General features: G+C 45.7%; 1 protein-coding gene across 2 annotated transcripts in view; it reads right to left on the reverse strand.

The window, feature by feature from the left end:
• The window catches only part of CAPZB (capping actin protein of muscle Z-line subunit beta), a 166,200-nt gene that overhangs the window by 19,873 nt on the left and 127,102 nt on the right, over positions 1 to 19,225 (reverse strand). For both annotated transcript variants that reach the window (XM_036746958.1, XM_036746959.1), the window contains exons 5-6: positions 3,118 to 3,259; positions 431 to 547 (exon numbers count right to left, since the gene is read on the reverse strand). In XM_036746958.1, coding sequence (XP_036602853.1) covers positions 431 to 547; positions 3,118 to 3,259 — 259 coding nt within the window. The remainder of the gene's footprint in view (positions 1 to 430; positions 548 to 3,117; positions 3,260 to 19,225) is intronic.

Genomic DNA, 19,225 nt, shown 5'->3' on the forward strand with positions numbered 1-19,225 from the left:
AAAGAATGTGGGCCTAGTTTTTCAAGAAGTGTGCTCAATCCTGAGGATGGTCTACCAATGTCACACAACTAGTAAGTGTGTCAAGTGACTGACGCTGGATTTGAACTCAGGTCCTCCTGCCTCTAGGGCCAGTGCTCTATTCACTGCGCCACCTAGCTGCCCTTCCACTCCCCATTTCTTGCTATTGAATTCCCCATCCCCCCTTCCTTTCAGGCTGACCTTTGACACCACCTCTTCCCCAACACATTTCCTGAGTTATCCTTCCTCCCACTGGATTGTAAGGAACTTGGGGACAGGGCCCGAGTCAACCTACCTGCGCATCCCTTGGTACTAAAAACTAAGAGCTTGTTGACTTAGGGAATAACACTGAAACGGGCACAAAGCACCCAGGAAACGGGAGTGGGTGCCTGGGAATGGAAGGTGGGCATACCTGTCTAGTGAGGCTGCCTCCGAGGTTCATGGTGCCAGAGCCTGATTTATTGGTCTGTAGCCACAGCATCACCGTGGAGGTCAGCTTGTAATGGGCAGTGCGGCCGCTGGATTTCTCCTGGTGGGGGGAGGAGATGAAGAAGTCAGAGAGCGCCTGGAGGGCTAGGTGGTACACAGGGAACCCTAGTCAGGAAATGAATACATGCTTTGTGTTCTAACCAAGTCAATCCAATGGCAAGCATTCGCTGAGGGTTTGCTTTGTGCCAGGCACTGACACAAATAAACGCAAGAAACAAGCTCAGCCTGTAAAGCCCTTACATTCGAATAGGGAAGGTAACATGTACACACGTGGGTATAGACAGAATATACACGAGGGGCTTGGGGGCAGAAGGTCCAGAAAAGCCTCTCCTCCTCGAAGGAGCAGCCTCTAGGGCTAGTTCTGAAAGAAAGGAAGACAAAGGAGGAGGAGGTGAGGGTGAGGAGGGAATGCATTCCAGAAATGAGAACTAGCAAGTATGAAGGCAAAGAGCTGGGAGGTGGGGGATGGGGGGTGATGAGCAGTGTCAAAGTCAGTTTGGCTGGGCTGGAGGGCGTGCAAAAGGGAAATAATGGAGGAGCAAAGTCAGGGAGCACTTTAAATGCCAAAAGAGAGAAGTTTGTGTGTGGTTCTGGAGGTAACAGCAAGACACTAGAATTTATGGGTATGGGTGTGTGTGTGTGCGTGTGTGTGTGCGTGCGTGTGTGCGTGTGCGTGTGTGTGTGTCTGTGTGTGTGTGTGTCTGTGTCTGTGTCTGTGTGTCTGTGTCTGTGTGTGTGTGAGTTGTGAGGTTGGAGGATGGATAGGAAAGGGGGGCAGAGGATGTGAGGAGGGAGACCGAGGCTGAGGCTATTCTGAGGTAAGAGGCCACACAATTCAACATGAAAAAAAGTTGTCTCACACTTCCTCTCTTCTTATTCTCTTTTTAAGTCTTTGCTAACTGGTTTCTGATCTCATCATTCAAATAAAAATGCTCTCTCCAAAGTTAGCAGTGATATCTAAATTGCTAAATCTGATGGCTTTTTTCTCAGTCCTATTCTTTTTTGATATTGCATCATGATACCGCTAACCACCTTCTCCTCCCTGGGTTCTCAACTCTCTGCTTTCTGGTTCTCTTCCTGTCTGACCCCTCCTTTTTATTTTCCTTTCCTGACTAATCATCCATATTATGCCCCCCAACTGTAGGCATACCCTAAAGCACTGTCCTAGGGCCTTCTCTTTCTCTCTGTACTTTTCTCTTGGTTATCACCTCATCAGCTCACATAGATTTAATTACCAACTCTATGCTAATGACTTTAGAATCTATATATCCATCCCTAGTCTCTCTTCTGAGTGACAGCCCCTCCCCCACCTCTGGAAAAAAAAACCCAACAACTGCCTATTGCACATTTCTAATTGGCTATATACCAAGGTATCTCTCATGCTCAGTTCTCAACTCAGATTCTGCCCAAAAGATTTCACCATCTTTCCCCATCAAACACGGCCCTGCTCCAAACTTTGCTACTTCGGTCAAGGATACCAATGTCCTTCCAGATCCTCACATCCCATCCGGGGGCTGAATCCTATTGTTTCTATGTCCACAGCACCACTCACACAGATCCCTTTTCTCTCTCATGTGGTCCTCTCCCTTGGTTAGGCCCTCATCACCTCTCACCTAAACTGGGCTCCTAATTGGTTTCCCTGGCTCAGGTCTCCCCTCACTCCAATCCATCCTCCAGAAACCTTCCAATACAAAGTACAGATCTGACCGTGTCATTCCCTTACTGAAGAAATTCCAGTGTCTTCCTATTACCTATGGGATCAAATACACATTTCTCCGTTCGACATTTAGAGCCCTACACAGCCTGGCCCCTCCCTATCTTCCCGGCTTTGTTCTCTATATTGCCCATCTTGCATTTCCTCACATACGCAGGCCTGAGTTCTCATCTCGGGGCCTTTGTACTGGCTCTTTTCCATTCCTGAGATGCACTCCGGCCTCCTCCGAGGCTTGGATCAAACACTGCTTTTTGGAGGAAGCCTTTCCTGATCCCACCATACTTCTTATATACCTAGAGATGTACCTGTAAGCTCCACTACACCAAGCACCAAGAAGGCACTGAAATGCTTGATTAGAAGTACATGTTTTCTTTAAAGCCTCAAATGACTTTAAAATCCTCCTGCCAAATTACCTTGGATACAAAGTATTATGGGCTTGCCTTCATTTTGTATATATTCATGTGTGTACATATCGTCTCCCCGACAGGATGGAAGAAGCTACCTTGGGCCGGAGACACTTTGCATTGTGTCTTCTCTCCAGCATCTGGCGGAGGACCTAGCACATAGCCAGCAACTAAGAGATGCTCAGCCCCTGCTAGACACAGACAGAGCGCTGCCCCCACTGCCCAACGACTCGGTTTTCTTCACTGAGGTACAGCTTATGAGTCTGCAGTCAGGGGAAAAGGCCGATTTTCAATCCCTCTGGTTTCTTTATCATTGTTACTACTATCATATAATTCTGACTTATCTTTGTCCAAATGGCTTCAGGGTATTTTCCAGCATTAACAGGGGTTTAAACTCTACCCCATCCACCCCTTGCTTTAAAATAAGAAACATCAGCTGCTTAGCTGTCCTGAATCAGATGCCGCCTCTCTCAGCTGTGTCAATGTCTGTACCTGAACTTCCACCACATGGATGGAATCCCAACAGCCTTTGATCTTCTTTGATCCATCGCCAGCCTTCTTAATGAGGATCACTCCTGCAAAGCCATGATCCAGATCCCAGAGGTAGACAGAGGAGACACCACCTTCAAAATACCTGTAGGAAGGAGGCCCAGGTATCTATTAGATGTGAAACTTCCATGCCCAGCTTCACCAACCCAAGTCCCAGGAGAAAAACACCCCACCCATTCCTCTTTCATTTGGCCAAGAGCCACTTGCTCAGGACTCCAGGGTGTCCCTGCTTGGGATAATAGTGCTAGGATCTCCATTTATCTTTTATAATAAAGACACTTTATGGCAGCAGAAGAGGAAACAGGAGTTATAGTAACCTCAACAGCTATAGATTCCTTAAGGATCTGAATAAACGGGGCCTCCAGTTCCAAATAAGCGGAGCAGCTCTTTCAGGGCTGTGCTGAACATCATTCAAATTTTTGCCTGAGCCAGTCTGGAAAATCTTTAGATTGAGCCTCCTAATTAAGATGAAATGTAGAGAGGGAAAGAAAAAGGAGCGGAAAGCACGGCAGACTGTGCCAGAGATGGAAGTCCAAGAGACGGAAATGGCAATTTCTCCGAATTTTCCATGGTATGAAGACAACGCTGTGGACACTTGGGAGCTAAGATGGGGGCGGGAAGTGGGGGGACACAATGGGGGACTGTGCTCAATCACAGCAACTATTATTTCAGGTTGGTATATTTAACCAAGAGTAATAATAACGGCAGCTGCCATTTGTATAGTGCCAGGAAGTTTCAAGTACTTTATACAGCTTATCTCACTTCATCTCACAATATAGACAGGTGTTATTATTAACGCCTTTTTTGGATGAGCAAACCCATCCCCAGAGAGGTTAAACGCCTTGTCCAGGGTCCTGTGATTGGTAACTACAACCCTGAAGCACTAATCTCGTGTAACTAAGAGCACACTTCTCTGCCTGAACACTTCAATCCGTATCAAGCCCAGCACCAACTCTGTTGTAAATTTAAAATCACTGATACTCAAGAAAGGTTATGATATCAAAACTGACAGAGCCACCAAGTAGAAAGGCTGGCCTTAAACCTCCAGGAAAGGGCAGGATAACATATTCTAAATTACAGTCTAGGCACAAGAAAATCCATTAGAATCACAGAATGTCCCGAGTTGGAAGGGATCTTAGAGACCTCTTATTTTGCAGTTGGGCGGATGCCGACCTAGGAGGAGTGCCTTGCCTAAGGTCATATAGCTGGTTCATGACTGAGCTGGAACTTGAACCTCTGACCTCTGCACTAGCATTCAAAGTAACCAGTCTCCCCACCATATAGAACCTGTCCAACTAGCACTTGAAGGAAATGTGTCCAACAGAGTGTTATTTTGCCTTTGGGGACATCCCATTCTGTAAAGCTTGGGAGGCCATCCTGGGGGAAATGGAAGACTCTACAATACACTCATTTTGCCCAGGGATTCCATACCAATTGGGGAAACACTAGATCTGGGGCTCCTCTCCCTGGCATGGGAGGCCCTCCATATTCTGGCTTTGGCACCCTTCCCAGCCTCCACACATGTGATGGAGCCTCCAGCCAAAATGTACCTCTGAAGCTCTGCCCTGTGCCTTTTGTTGCACACGTGTCCCTGCTATAGGGAACATACCCTCTGTTCCTTTTTATTTGTGGTCTATCTACTCAAGCTTGAAAGCTCAACTCTAGAAGCCTTCTTTGATCACCAACTCCTCCCCTGCCAACCTACTCCTCTGGAATGCCCTTACATTATAGACTTCACATTGTACCTTAGATGTATTTATCACAGATAAGTTTTCAGTACAGTTATCTATGCCTGCATCTCAGCAGCCCCACCTTCCAATAATAGCTCTCCAGGAAAAGCAGGTGCTTAATGCTGAAGTAATCAGATCTTCAGGTACAGCCTGCTATACTACTGGGGCCCAGCTCTAGAATTCTCTGGGTTATCTCCTGGGAATCCAGTGTGATCCTAATGTTTTTGAATGACTTCCCCAAAGGGAAGGCCATCCTAATCAGAATGCAGCCCTCCTGAGAACCATACACATCCAAATGTTGTCCTAGCTATAGACTGCGTCATTTCTGTGAGTCCACAGGGGCACTACCATGACATATCACCTGTATTCCTGGAGCACATTCAAGAGAGATTTAACAAGAATTCAAAGCTGAAGCCATTATAGGACTTGGAATTTTACAGCACCCCAGAGAATCTAGCACCATAAGCTCTGCAAGTGTTCCTGCCTGTTTTGTCAGATTTTAATGACTCCCTGAGCCAGTTAGCTAAATTATTAGTCAAGCCTATAATAATGACCAAATTAGCTCGAATCAGCCCACAACAAGCTCGTTAACACTGTTTCTTTAGGCGGCTGATCACTGGATTCTAAAACCTGGTGAGTTTTCCATCCAGTCTGCCTGTCGGGAGGGCAGCCCCAAGTCAAAAGGGAGAAAAACAACTTTATGACTGTGGCATCCCTTATGTGTTGGGGGAAGTGGAAGAGCCAGTAACTCCCTCTTACTTTTGGCCTGGCGACCACAAGGCCACATTGGAAAGATGGCTTGGAAGTCGGCTGGCATTTTCATCAGCCGGCTCCCTAAACAGTTTTGCAGCTGAAAAGTTTTGGGTCTTGAGGCCCGCCAATCACTCAACTTCCCAAATCCATGATACCATGTTGTTCTTGGGTGGATGCTAACCCCATGTGCACCGGAACACTGGAGGAAACAGGGAGGGTGGAACTAGTCTGGAAGGAAACCAGGAGAAATCTTGGGGGCCTGACAGCTCTCCAAAGCCCCAGGTAACTTCCATTTTCTCCCCTTGCCCCATCCCAGTTTTCTGTTGATGTCCAGAAAGAAAAACAGGAGTGTGTCGACATTTTAGAGGGAGGAACTGGTCATTTCCCATTCAATGCCCCACCCTGTGGCCTGGCAAAGGAGAAAATTCTCCAGTTCTCCCTTGTCTGTTACGAGAAGCTTCTCTCTAGAGCTCCTCACAGCTTCTTATGTCTCCTGCTACTTCTCCCTCTCCCTCCACTCATGGCATCTCTTACCAGGTCAAAAGGACCAAAAGACCTGAGGCAGAAGTGGTATATTATTCAGATACAAAGTGACTTCTCTTTAGTTTTCAATGACAAATCACTGCCCCAGAACTAGAGAGTGAGAAATAATAATAGCTCGTATTTAGATAGTGATTTAAAGTCCACAGAGCACTTTTTATCTCTGCTGCCTCCTCAAAGCTCTCCCCTTGAAGCCAGCCCACATCCCTCTTTGGAAACAGGGCAGCCCCTGGCTGAGTCAACCTGTTACAACAAAGAGCCCTGACTTTTCGAGAACAGTCTTGCATTTCCAGCACCTAAAGAGATGGCTGCAGCCCAGAGCAATCACAAGTTCCAACCTGCCTGACAGGTGGAGGTAAAGAGAGCGAAGGGACAGAGGGAGATCCAAAAAGGCTACTTCGGAGTCACCCAGAAATGTCAACTCAAGTGCTGCTGAGAGAGCTCCCCAAGCACACTCCCTCTAAGACAACGAGCAGAATGATTATTACAGGGTCTACAGACAGATCCCCAATTACATGGTTTATGGGCTTGCTCTGCGCGTGAAGCATTAATTAAAGAGGGACCTCAACAAGCTTTGGGAAATTTATTCTTACCTACTGTACTTTGATCATAATGACATGGAACAGGGCAAAAAATAATTTTTATGTGGTTCACATTTATGAGTTTTTACATAAAGGCTTTTGTGGGTATTTTAAGAATGCACTAAAATGTTGTCTGAAACCACATGAAGCCATCTGACGAGGCTCCCGCCCGAGCTAACAGCACACACATGGAAGCACTTAAACTGGCCTTTGTATATTTAATGAGTCAAATAGTATTAATATTGTTTAAACGCTAACATGCCATTTCAATCAGGCGGCTTGGCCATTGCCGATGGCTCCCTCCTGGGCCTTGCACGTCAATGGGAACAATCCAATACAGCCATGTGTTGAGGGCATGCTGGGATAGGCATGAGCTGAAGCCTGCCGGCTGTTTTGCCAATGCCCAAGAGTGTCAGAATTTCACTGGCTTTCTAGGAGGAGAGAAAGAGGGGAGCATGCCCATTAATGATCACAGCTGGGGGGCAACGTGGGCAGAGAGGCCCTTCCCCTTCAGAATGGTCTGTTTTCCCTTGTAAGAGCCTTGGAATGACCAAAACAGATCAGAAAGCTCATGGGAAGGGGTGGAAGAAACATACCAAATACAGATGGACTGTAAAGAATGGAGAACTTATTTGAAATGGGGGTTTCCCAAAGAGAAACGTATATTCTTCTAAAGAACTGTTACACGAGTTAGAACACAAGAGTTATCACTCTGCTTTTTTTTAAGGTAAGGAATGAAGTGACTCACTAGAGGTCACTGAACCCAGGTCTTCTGACTCCAAGCCCAGAGAGGAATTTCTTCATGGCGCCGCTGCCGCCGCTCACAGAGCAAAAGACAAGAGACCAAACTGGGAATCAAAGGCACCCTGAGCAGAAAGGCAAGTGAAATCTATTTTATAACTGCCATTCCAGGCCTGGACCTGGGAACAGAAGAGTGGGGTCTGAGTTCTAATTTGGGTGTTTCCCAGCTGTGTGATCACAGGCAGGGAAGGTCACTCTGTGGAGCCCTGGTTTCCTCATCTGTAAAATGGACATAGTAACACTTGCTCCCTCCCCAGGTCACAGGGCTGCCTGCTGTGGGTAAATGACTTGGTGAATCTCTAATTCACACTCCAGAAATGTGAATCATTATCCTTATCATTGAAAAAACAACAATAATTAAACCTTCATAGGGGTTTAGTCTAAGAAGCAAAGCCAGATTCCTGAGGTGGGAGACCAAGTGCCTCATTCATCAGTAAGGCTCTCCTCTACCACAAGCCCAGGGAAATCACTTTTCCAGTCTGAATAATGGAATGGCCTCATACACAGCCTTTATGTCCATTAATCCTGAAGGGGTGGGGGTGGGTTGAGAGCAAAGCCCTCCAACCTAAGGCTTCACACTCAGAACAGCCTGTTTTACGGAAGTGAGAAGAAAAGAAAATATTCAGGCTCAGAAAGCTTTATGAAGTGTCTGAAACTGAGGTGTGCATAAAGACCCAGGATGGAAATCTGTCTCCGGAATCTGAGCTGTAAGTGTGAATTACCCAATTCTTGGGCTGGCCAGCCCAGACCCATGGGCTGGGCCTGGGCAAATGGAATACTGTGAAGTCTGCCTTTACATTTTGTCTTTCTAGGTCACTTCTCAAGAAGAGTGACTGATGGATTCATGGATCAAACACATGTAGAAAGGGAGAAGGAAGGGGAACAAGACTGGTTAATTAGTAGGATGCCTAGAAAAAGTTTGGAGAAGCTGGCTTTCTAGCGTATCCCAGGAACACAAGCCCTGGGGCTCCTGAGGTCACTCAGTCCAGCTCTTCTGGTCACATATAATACAGTCCTGAAGTTTGTGCCAAGACTCTTCTGGTGCCAGGAACTTCTAGAGGGCTTGTCTGCATCCCTGGCTCACCAGTGGAATGCAGCCAGGTCCCAGCAAAGGCTGGATAGAGCCTGAAGACAAGCCCAAAGTATTCTGAGTCTACAAGACTCGGGGGTTTTTCTCCTTCAATTTGCTTTTTAGATTATTTTGAAAGGAAGCCAAATCAAGCAGTATTTATTTAGTGTCCAATATGTGCCAAGTATAAGAGACAGCAGGGATGGAGTATTAAGACTTGGACAGAGGAAGACCTGGCCTCCAGTATCACCACTTAGCCCATATAGCTGTGGGCAGTTTGCTCTGACCCCCAGGAATCTCCCTAAAGTTACAGACTGGTTCTGATCTCTGTGAGCGTGGGGAATCATGTCCTCTTCTTCCTGCCCCATTTCCCCCCCCAAAAAACACAGCTGCTTGATATCCCAGCAAAAAACATTATGGGGTTGGTGAGGAGGGAGTAGAGGGACTCCTGAAGACAGGCCTCCACAATTCTTTCCAGCTCCAGATCTATGATCCTGTGGCGGAAAAGGTATGGTCCTTGATCTCAGAGTATTAACAGTTTATTTGGGTAACCAAAACTTATTGTAAACAGGAGGTGAATAGAGACTAGGATAAAATCAAGTATACTAACCTAGGTGGGACATTTTATGTATTGTGAGGATTCAGAAAGGAAGGCCTAGACAGGCTAGAGAAAGGGTCCATGGGAAGGAGAGAAAAGGAATCCAACCTGGAATAATACATTTCTATGTAATTCTTTCTACCTTACAAAATGGTTTTCTCCTAATAGCTCTGAGGTGGCTAGGGTAAGCATTACCTTCATTTTATGGAGGAGGAAACCGAGGTCCAGAAGTGTTCAAGAGCTTGCCCAGAGTTACCTAGCTGTTTGACTCCATTTTTTTGGGCCTAGGATTGCTACACTATCCTAAAGGACAGCCTGGCTACAGGTGGCAGCCATCTTTCAGGGATCAGAAAACTATCCCAAGGGCCAAATCCACGAGTTCTTGTTTAGCGGGGAGCTAAGAATGATTTTTTACATTTTAAAATACAAAAAAATTTTGTTCAAAAATATAAAAAAAACTTTCTTAGCAGGCCTTACAAAAGGAGGGTCATGGTTTGCCTATCCCTGCCTAAGTCTAAGGGGATGAACAAGGGAAAGGCAGTAAGAAGCACAGCACAGATGGGAACGCACTAAGGGAACTAGCCTTCCCAGGTGCCTCTGCATCGGAGGCAGGGCAGCCCATCAGGCCAGGAGTCTTCTTCTTCCACCTCAGGTCACACAAGGGAACCTCTGCCTGGAAGAAGGCACTAGCCAGAAAAACCATACATGAACTCCCCCATCCTTTGAAATCCTCTCATGAGGGATTTGCTCTCATCACAATCACTCAGTAATGTCTCTTTCTTTGAGGTCCACTCAGTCCATATTTATAATCCAATTCTGATTCTGGTGGCTGGTGGCTACTGACCTCAAGGACATTTCCCTTCACTGTTTGATGAGGTCAGTGCCTGGCTGCCAGGCCTTTTCTTCTCTTTAGCTCCTGCCCTCATCCTAGAGGATGCCGTGCTCCGTGGTACTCTCTTCTTTTTAGGTTTTCATGACTCTACTCTTTCCTGGTTCTCCTCCTGGCAGTCTGACCCCTCCTTCTCAGGCCCTTGCTGGGTCTTCATCCAAGTCATGCCTGTTAACTATGGGTGTTGCCCAAGGCACTGTCCCAGGCCCTCTTCTCTTCTCCTACACTAGGTAGTGGTGGGCAACTCCTGCCGAGGGCTGCCTATTTTTGTAGGGTCCTCAAGCTAGGAAAGGTTTTTATATTTTGAAGTACAATAAAGCTTTATCTTAAAATGTAAAAGCCATTCTTAGCTCCAATACAAAAGCGGGCTGGTAAATTTGGCCCTCAAGGCCATAGTTCACTATATACTATTTCATTTGGTGATCTCATCAGCTCCTAAGGCTTTAATTACCATATCAATGCTGACTATTTTCAGATTGATCTGACTTCTTTTCTGACCTCTATCCAGTCTTGTTATACACTCCTATATACACTCCTCTCTTCTGCAGGACCTTATCACCACCTGCCCTGGACTATGACTCAAGCCTCTCCACATCATAGCCCAACCTCCATACAGCTGTCAAATTGATCTTAAAGCTCCAGTCTGACCATGATGCTCTCCTATGCAAGCAACTCCAGTGGTAAAATGCTCTGGTTGGTTGTTTAAGTCCTTTAGAATCCAGCCCTCTACACCTTTCCAATCTTCCTACACCTTTCCTTCAACCACGTACTCTATGTGACCCAGAGACACTGGTCTCCTTGCTCTTTCTTATACAAGTCACTCCCTGTCTCCCAACTCCTTTTGCTGCCCACCATGCCTGGAAGTCTCTCCCTTCTCACCTCCCCTCCTGGATTTCCTGGCTTCCTTCAAGTCTAAGGTAATATTCCACCACCTACAGGAAGCCTTTTCCGGAGTCTTGTAATAATGCTAGTTCCTTCCCTCTGAGATTACCTCCAATTTCTCCTGTATCTGTATTTTTGTAAATATTTCTGTATGCTATCTCTACTGTTTAGTCAGGGAGTTCCTTGGGGTGGACCCAAGATGACAAAGAAAAGGCAAGGACTTGCTTGAGCTCTCCCAAATTCCCTCCAAACAACTTAAAAATAATGCCTCAGAGTGAATGTTGGAATGACAGAATCCACAAAAGGATGGGGTGAAACAATTTTTCAGCCCAAGACAACTCAGAAGGTTGGTACCAAGGTGAGAGTGAAGCACAGGCCTTGCCCCGGCAAACTAGCAGCAGACCTCAGGGGCAACCGAACTAGTGGTGACAGTGGTGGCTGCCAGAGCTCTCAGTCCACACATAGTAAGGAGTTGGACAGCTGGTCAAAAGGAGATTGCAGGGTCCCCTCTGCTGGCACTGGGCATGGGACTCTGTTGCATTACCAGTACTCAGATCCAGGTTGCAGTCCTGGGCCTTAGGTCCCAGGGTAAGGAGAAACACTAGCACACCAGAGTTTGTAGACACAGGGGAGTGGAGAACCCCAGTCACAGTTCCAGCGTGGAAAAGGGTGCTTGTGATTTCTCACAGACCAGAGCACAGTCTAGGAGAGTAGTAAATACACATCTCCTCAGATCATGCCACCCTGGAAAAACTGAAAACTTACAGACCTTACAGAAAACAGGGGCACAAAAAACCTGAAACTTGGGAAAGTGTCCCCCCTCTACCTTGGGAGCAGAGCCAACTTTAACATATAAAGTTAAAAATCAAGAAATAGGCTAGGAAAATGATCAAACAACAAAAAAGAACCTGACCATAGAAAGTGACTATGGTGAAGGGAAGATCAAAACACAAGCTCAGAAGAAGATAACAAAGTCAAAACTACTATATCCAAAGCCGCAAAGAAAAAAAAGTGGTCTCAGGGCCGAAAGAGAGAATTCCTGGAAACGCTCAAAAAAGGATTTTAAAAATGAAATTAGAAAGATAGAGGAAAAATTGGGAAAAGAAATGAGTGATGCAAGAAAACCATGAAAATAGAGTCAACAGCTTGGGAAAGAAGGTACTAAAACTACTGAAGAAAATAACACCTTGAAAACAGAATAAGCCAAATGATAAAAGAGGCATAAAAATCTACTAAAGAGAAGAATATCTTAAAAAGTATAACTGGCCAAATGGAAAAAGATATACAAAAATTCACTGAAGACAAGAACTTCTTAAAAGGTAAAACTGGCCAAATGGTAAAGGAAACAAAAAGGCTCAGTGAAGAAAATAATTCCTTAAAAATTAGAATCAGGCAAAGCGGAAGCTAATGACTCTTTGAGGCATCAAGAAACAATAAAACAAAATAAAAAGAATGAGAAAAATAGAAGAAAATGTGAAATATTTCATTGGAAAAACTGACTTGGGAAACATATTAAGGAGAGATTATTTAAGAATTATTGGACTACCTGAAAACCATGACCAAAAGAGTCCAGACATCATCTTTCAAGAAATTATCAAGGAAAACTGCCCTGATATTCTAGAACAAAAGGGTAAAATATAAATTGAAAGAATCCACCGATAATCTGCTGAAAGAAAACCCAAAATGAAAACTCCAAGAATATTACAGCTAAATTCCAGGGGTCCCTGGTCAAAGAGAAAGAAAGAATTCAAATACTGTAAAGTGATTGTCAGGATAACACAAGATCTGGCAGCTTCTACATCAAAGGAGTGGAGGGCTTGGAATGATATTCTGGAAGACAAAGGAGCTAGGATTACAACCAAGAACTACTCACCCAACAAAACTGAATATAATTCTTCAGGGGCAAAAAATGGATCTTTAATGAAATAGAGGACTTTCAAGCATTCCTGATGAAAAGACTGGAGCTGAATAGAAAATTGACTTTCAGATACAAGACTCAAGAAAAGCATAAAAAGATAAACAGGAAAGTGAAATCATAAGGGATTTAATAAGGTTAAAATGCCTACATTCCTATATGGGAAGATGATGCTTGTTACTCTTAAGAATTTTTTCATTACCAGGCAGTTAGAAGGAATATACAGAGACCGAGGCCATAGGTGTGAGCTGAATATGACAGGATGATATCTAAAACAATAAAATTAAGGGGTGAGAAAGAAGAATTCACTGGGAGAAGGGGAAAAGGGAGAGGTAGAATGGGGTACATTATTTCACACTGAAAAAGGCATAAAAGAGCTTTTACAGTGGAGTGGAAGATGGAGGAGGTGGGAAAGACCATTTGCAGAGTGAGTTTCTTGAGGGCAGGACAGTGTTTTTGCCTTTCTTACTATAGCCTCAGCACTTCACCCACTGCCTGCCCATGGGAGGCTCTTAATAAATGTTTGTTGATTGATTGACAAGGCAACAGACAGTCTCCTGCTGACAGTGACTACTCATGTTCATTGGTTATTTAGCTGTAGGGCAGTGACATCTGCCATTATGGGGAACCAGCATGTGATCACATTAAATATCAGGGCCTTAAGAATATAGCTAGATGGATGCCAGAGCTAGAAGAGTCCTTAAAGACCACGTATTCCAACCTTCTCATTTTAGAAATGAGGACACTGAGAAGTTAAAACCAAAGAGAAGAACTATGATCAGAACCCAGGTCTTCAGTGTGGGTTCTCTGCTGGTAGTCCCAAGGTATGACATGTGCACAAAGACTGGCAAGGTTTCCATTAAAACCTCCAATTCATTCTGAGGAATGACTACAGCCTCCTTTCTTGAAGTGCCATTTCTCTGCATATGCTGCCCAGTCCCAGTGGGCACAAATAAGGGAACGAACAGTTTGGTTCTGAAGAGGGAAACACACATACCACATGCTCAACCCGGAAAAAGATGGGACAAGCCACCCAGACATGTAAATGCTAATGGATGAAAGGCAAAGGATAAACAATTGATCAGGAAGTCTGGATTCCATTCCAATCCACTAAAAATTTCCTTCCCATTTCTATTATTGCTGTCTGCAACAGGCCCTGAGCAGAAATGACCCCCATTTTTTCACTGTGCCATTCAGTATAGGGAGTAGAGGGAGAGTTCATAGAACCCTCAGATGGGAGAGTGACCCATCTCTGGGTTAGGAGGTACCTCAGTGATCCTCTAGGCCAGCCCATCCCGAAGCACTAGCTTTCTCAAGCAGTCTCAACAAGTAGAGACCATTCAGCTTCTGCTGGAACACTTCCACTGATGGTGACCCGTTATCTATCTCTGGAAGTTCCCACTATTAAGGGAGCTCTTTCTTATGCTGAGCTAAAGTGTGCCTCCTGTAAAGTCCATTCACTAATCCCTAAGTTGAGCCCTCTGGGGACAAAAAAGAATAAACCCAAGTGTTAACTCTTCTAGATCATGTCCCACATAATAAACCCAAGTGATAACTCTTCTAGATCATGTCCCACATACGCCTTCTCTCCTTCAGATAAAATGATGTCTATTTCTTCAAAAGATTCTGGTACGGTTTCTAGTCCCCTAACCAACCTGGTCACCCTCCTCTGGACAAGAGTTATTAGCATTTTATCAATGTTCCACCTGGGACGTGGGATCTGGTGCTACACACATCTGAGATGCTACTTCCTGCATTAGCATGATTTAACATCTGCCAATCATGGAAAGTAAACTTGGCACCCCTGAAAATGGAGAAAGCCCCAAACCTGCCCTGTGGGTGGACCACATCCACCACTCACGCAAGAGCACAGTCACAACAGCACAGTTGGAGCATTTGTGTATCCAGTCCAAGTTTACTGACCCTGCCCAGGTCTGCTTGTGGACTTGGGACAGGTATTTTACACACAGGTGCAATAGCCCTCCCCCCGGGCAAACATACCAATCTGCTTAGGCATGTGCGACTGCAATGCCAGCCATACTTTACAAGGGCACATCTGGAATGCGGCTGTAGAACTTTACGGCAATCTTTGCATTGCTTTTATTTTTTCTTCAAGAGAAAGAAATCTCTCTCTGCAGCAGGCAGCAATCTTTGGCAAACAAGCTCTGCTTTCCATGGGTGAGGGGCTTGGGATGTGTCACTGTTCTTGGTGACAGCACTAACCTGTGCTACATGCATCACCCTACTCCACAACATTTAGTCTGGGGAAATAACACTTTTCCCATTTTAGCTCAGCTAAGGTCACTATACCAAAGCCTGGCCATTTCATGTGACTTCTGGCAGGTCACTTCACTGTTCCTAGCCTCAGTTTCTCAGTTTGCAAAATGAACTGAATTAGAAATAGTTCTAACATTTAGTTCAATTCAACAAGCACCTTTTAAAAGCCAGTCTTTATGGGAGACGGCTGGTAGCACAGGGATCAAGTGCTGGGCCTCCAAGACCCGCCTCAGACATAAATGAGCTCTGTGACTGAGCAATCATTCACCTCCCTTGGTTTCAGTTTCTTTAGCTGTAAAATGGGGATAATTATAGCTCCAATCTTTCAGGGTTTTTGTGAGGATCAAATGAGCTAATTTATGTAAAGCATTTTGCAAACGTTAAAGTGCTATTAAAAGCCTAGTTTGCAAAGGACTTTACATGTGTTGTCTCATCTGAGCTTCACTCTAATTCTGGGAAGCAGGCACCCCAGGGATTATTATCCCCAACGTATAGATGAGGATGCCGAGGATCAGAGAGATTAAGAGACTTGCCCATGCTCACATGTTAGAAAGGGTCAGGGGTGAAATCTGAAAATTGATTCCTAAGAGCTCTATCCCCTCTACTATGCCTTAGGCTCCACCCAGCTCCAACATTGTCAATTTTAACATTCTTTGTTCTGTCTGGCTCTGACACCGTCTACTCCAAGTGACTATAATCAGGAAAAACAATATCTATGAAGACCAGTAAACTGGGGAAGTTGAAAGAAAAGGAGGAAGGGGTGTGGGGAGGCGGGGTGGCAGGGAGAGGAAGGAAATGGAATGAAAGAATCAGAAGAGACTTTGAAGTTTCAGTACAACCCCAGAAAATGCAAAATCCGAGAAATTAAGGGGCTTGCTGAGGCGACACAGTAAGTCAGTGCCAGATCAGGAAGTGAAACCCTCGGAGGGCTTCCTGGCCCTGGACCACTGGTCTTGATGCTATACCCCCAAGCTGCCCATTGGAGAATGGGAAGGGAGAAAGAGAAAGAAACCAAACCCTTCCAGATGCTGGATGTGAAGGAGCCCAAAAGAACACCAAGTGAATGAATGGATGAAATCTTGCTGGTGGCTGGATTGGCAGGCGGCAGACACTGCCTTGTGTGTCACAGGCTATCTCCTTAGATCAGGCTCCAGCAAGGCCTGGAAATGACTGAGCCATTAAAGGTAAGTTCCCTAACACTTCAGCAGAGAGGCTCACAGGAAATCACTCTGTGCCAAGCAGCCTAGGGGTCTTAGGGGCAGGAGAAAACTACCAAAAGGGGAGGAATCCCTTTACTCCAGGCAGAGTCGAATTTGTTCTTCCAGCACATAGCCCAAAGTGTGACTACTGACTGCTTGGTATGAGGAACCTAGGCATTTTTAAAAGAGGTCAAACTTCATCATGCAGGGTTCAGAGGAACATATCAAAGTGAATGGGCTTCTTTTCCCCACCTTCCTATCTTTCCCCCATGGCCTTCTTTCTAGAAGAAGCCAATCAGAGGAAAGGCAGCCTTCATTAAGGTAAAGGTGGGATGCCCAGTTGGGGGACAACTGCCAAGGGCATCTGGGAGTTGGAATTCTCTTTATGTTTCGATGCAAAATAACCATGCGCAGAGTTTGCCTGGCTCTGATCTCTTAGGGGCAGCAGCAAAGGGATAGGCATTCTAGAAACTAAAGTAGTTAGGCTAGTGTTAGCAAGTCACAAAGAAAAGCATTCCCAAGGGAGCCCTGGGCCCACTCCTTCTCCCCCCATCCCCCAACATGCCCAGCCAAGCTGTGAATGGGAAACTACAAACCAACTCCAACTCAATTCCCTCCAAAACAGAAGACCAGTCTCTCGAGGTCCTCGCCTCGCCTCGCCTCTCCTCTCTCATTCAACTCCCTTCCCCGGCAAACTGGGTTTCCACCTAAATACTGAGGTAATCCTATAACGCCATGGCTGCCTAATTGCTTAGAAAGCTGGGAAGCCCCACAGCAGGCACCTTGTGTTCTCAGAGGCTCTCATTCCGCATGGCTGAGAAGACAAATAATACATGTCAAAACCAAAATACTAATTATCCCTCTGACAAGCTGGATGCCAGAGCCCACTGTACAAACAAGCTGTTCTCTGAGCAGCAGATGTAGGAGGGAAGCTGAGGACCGGCCTTCCCTGGAGGTCCCTGGAATCAGGGGAAACTGAAATCTCCCTCATCAGGACAAAGTATGGAACAGCCTGAAGCTGGAGGAGGGGGGTGGACTAATGGAGCTCGCTGAGTCTCATTCAGCCCTGGAATCCTTGAAAATCTGCAACTTATAGTAAGAGTTTCACATTCTTTGAAGTGTTTTTGCACACATTTTCCCAAATGCTCCTCACAAATCTCTGTAGTAGGCTGAGGAGGCATTATCAATCCCATTTTACAGAAGAAACTGATCCCAGAGATCCCAGATATCTGGTTCTAGGTCTGATCAAATCCTTAGGAGACCAGGGCCTAGGAACCAGGACTTTCCTTTCTATCACACAACAAAGCCCCTTAACACACCTTGTGCATGATGAGCTATACCTTGTAACATACACCTTCAGGATTCATTCCCAGACTCACCCACCAACAGAATTTCCAAACTGGGCTGTTATCATACTCTGTCTTGTATACTGTAATCCCCCGGGTAGCGTGCATGCTCCTTGAGGGCAGGAACTGTGCTTCGGTATTCATCTATACAACTAGCATGATGCCTTGTGTGAGCAACTGTTTCTCAAACACTTCCAACAGGATAGCCTGTTAGTTTGATCACACATGAATAAGAAGTTCATAAACTTTTTGTGGAAGATATGTTTATCAGTCTCCAAACTGCATTTGCCCCACACTCCGTTCCTGTCACACAGCCAAGTGCTGCCCTTCTTTCCAGAAAGGCCCCCGCAGCTATGGCTCATCTTTGATGTGAAAGCACACATGGCTGGGCCCTGGGTTTGGTCATGGGGTCTATAGGAGATAGAAGGGGAGGTACTGACTGTGAGTGGAGCTGGGAGGTGGCTGATCACCTTGAAAGCTCTCATTCCCTCACTGGATCCCCGCCACAAACCTAGGAGACAGGCGATGCACGTATTTGCCAATAGGAAGATTTCTGGAAGCTCAGAAAAGGGGGGCACTTCCAAGACTGCCCAGCCCAAGCCCTCTGTGAAAAAGCATCCTCTCTACAACATGTCCAAACTCTCCTGGAAGGCCCGAGAAGGAAGAACATGCCACACACGCCTCCTGAGGCAGCCCTCTCCACTCCTGGAGACTTGCAGTCGTTACAAAGCTTCCCTTCTATTAAACTTAAAGCCATCTCTAGAAACCACAATTTTTCTCTCATTTTGTCCTGAGACCAGGTAGAAAGAATCCTATCCTTCTTCCAAGTGATGCCTCTTGAAGACAGAAGCTCAACCTTCTCCCATTCAAGGTCCCAGGCCCCAGGCCTCTCAACTAACCTGTACTGGATGTGGAAGCCCTTCTCCATGCCGGGGCCTCTCCTCTAGCCATACCCTACCCTCCTAAAATGTGGTGCTCAGAACTGAAGACAATTCCACACATGCAGTCTGACCAGTGCAGAGGACAGCAGGGTCCAAGACACTCATGATGCCTCTTTAATGTGATCTAAGATGGCCTCAGTCTTGGGGGCTGCCACTTCAAGCCTCTGGCTCACTCTGAGTTCACCACCTATCTCAAACCCTAGATCCTTTTTAGACAAACAGCTGCCTGGCCATGATTCTTCCCTCCTGCATTTGTGAAGCTGATTTTGGAACTCAAGTACAGAATTTACATTTAGAGTTTATGACACAGTGGATAGAGTACTGGACCTAGAGTCAGGAAGACCTGACACCTGAACTCAAATCCTGCCTCAGACACTGAGTAAAAGTAACTTACCTGCCTCAGTTTCCTTATCTGTAAAATGGGGGTAATAAAAGCGCTGACCTCCTTGTAAAGAGTTCTGCAAACTTTAGTGCTATATAAATGCCATTATTATCCTTTCTGTTTAATTTCATCGCACTAGATCGGCTCA

Source organism: Trichosurus vulpecula, chromosome 2 (assembly GCF_011100635.1).
Source record: "Trichosurus vulpecula isolate mTriVul1 chromosome 2, mTriVul1.pri, whole genome shotgun sequence".
NCBI classification, from domain to species: Eukaryota; Metazoa; Chordata; class Mammalia; order Diprotodontia; family Phalangeridae; genus Trichosurus; species Trichosurus vulpecula.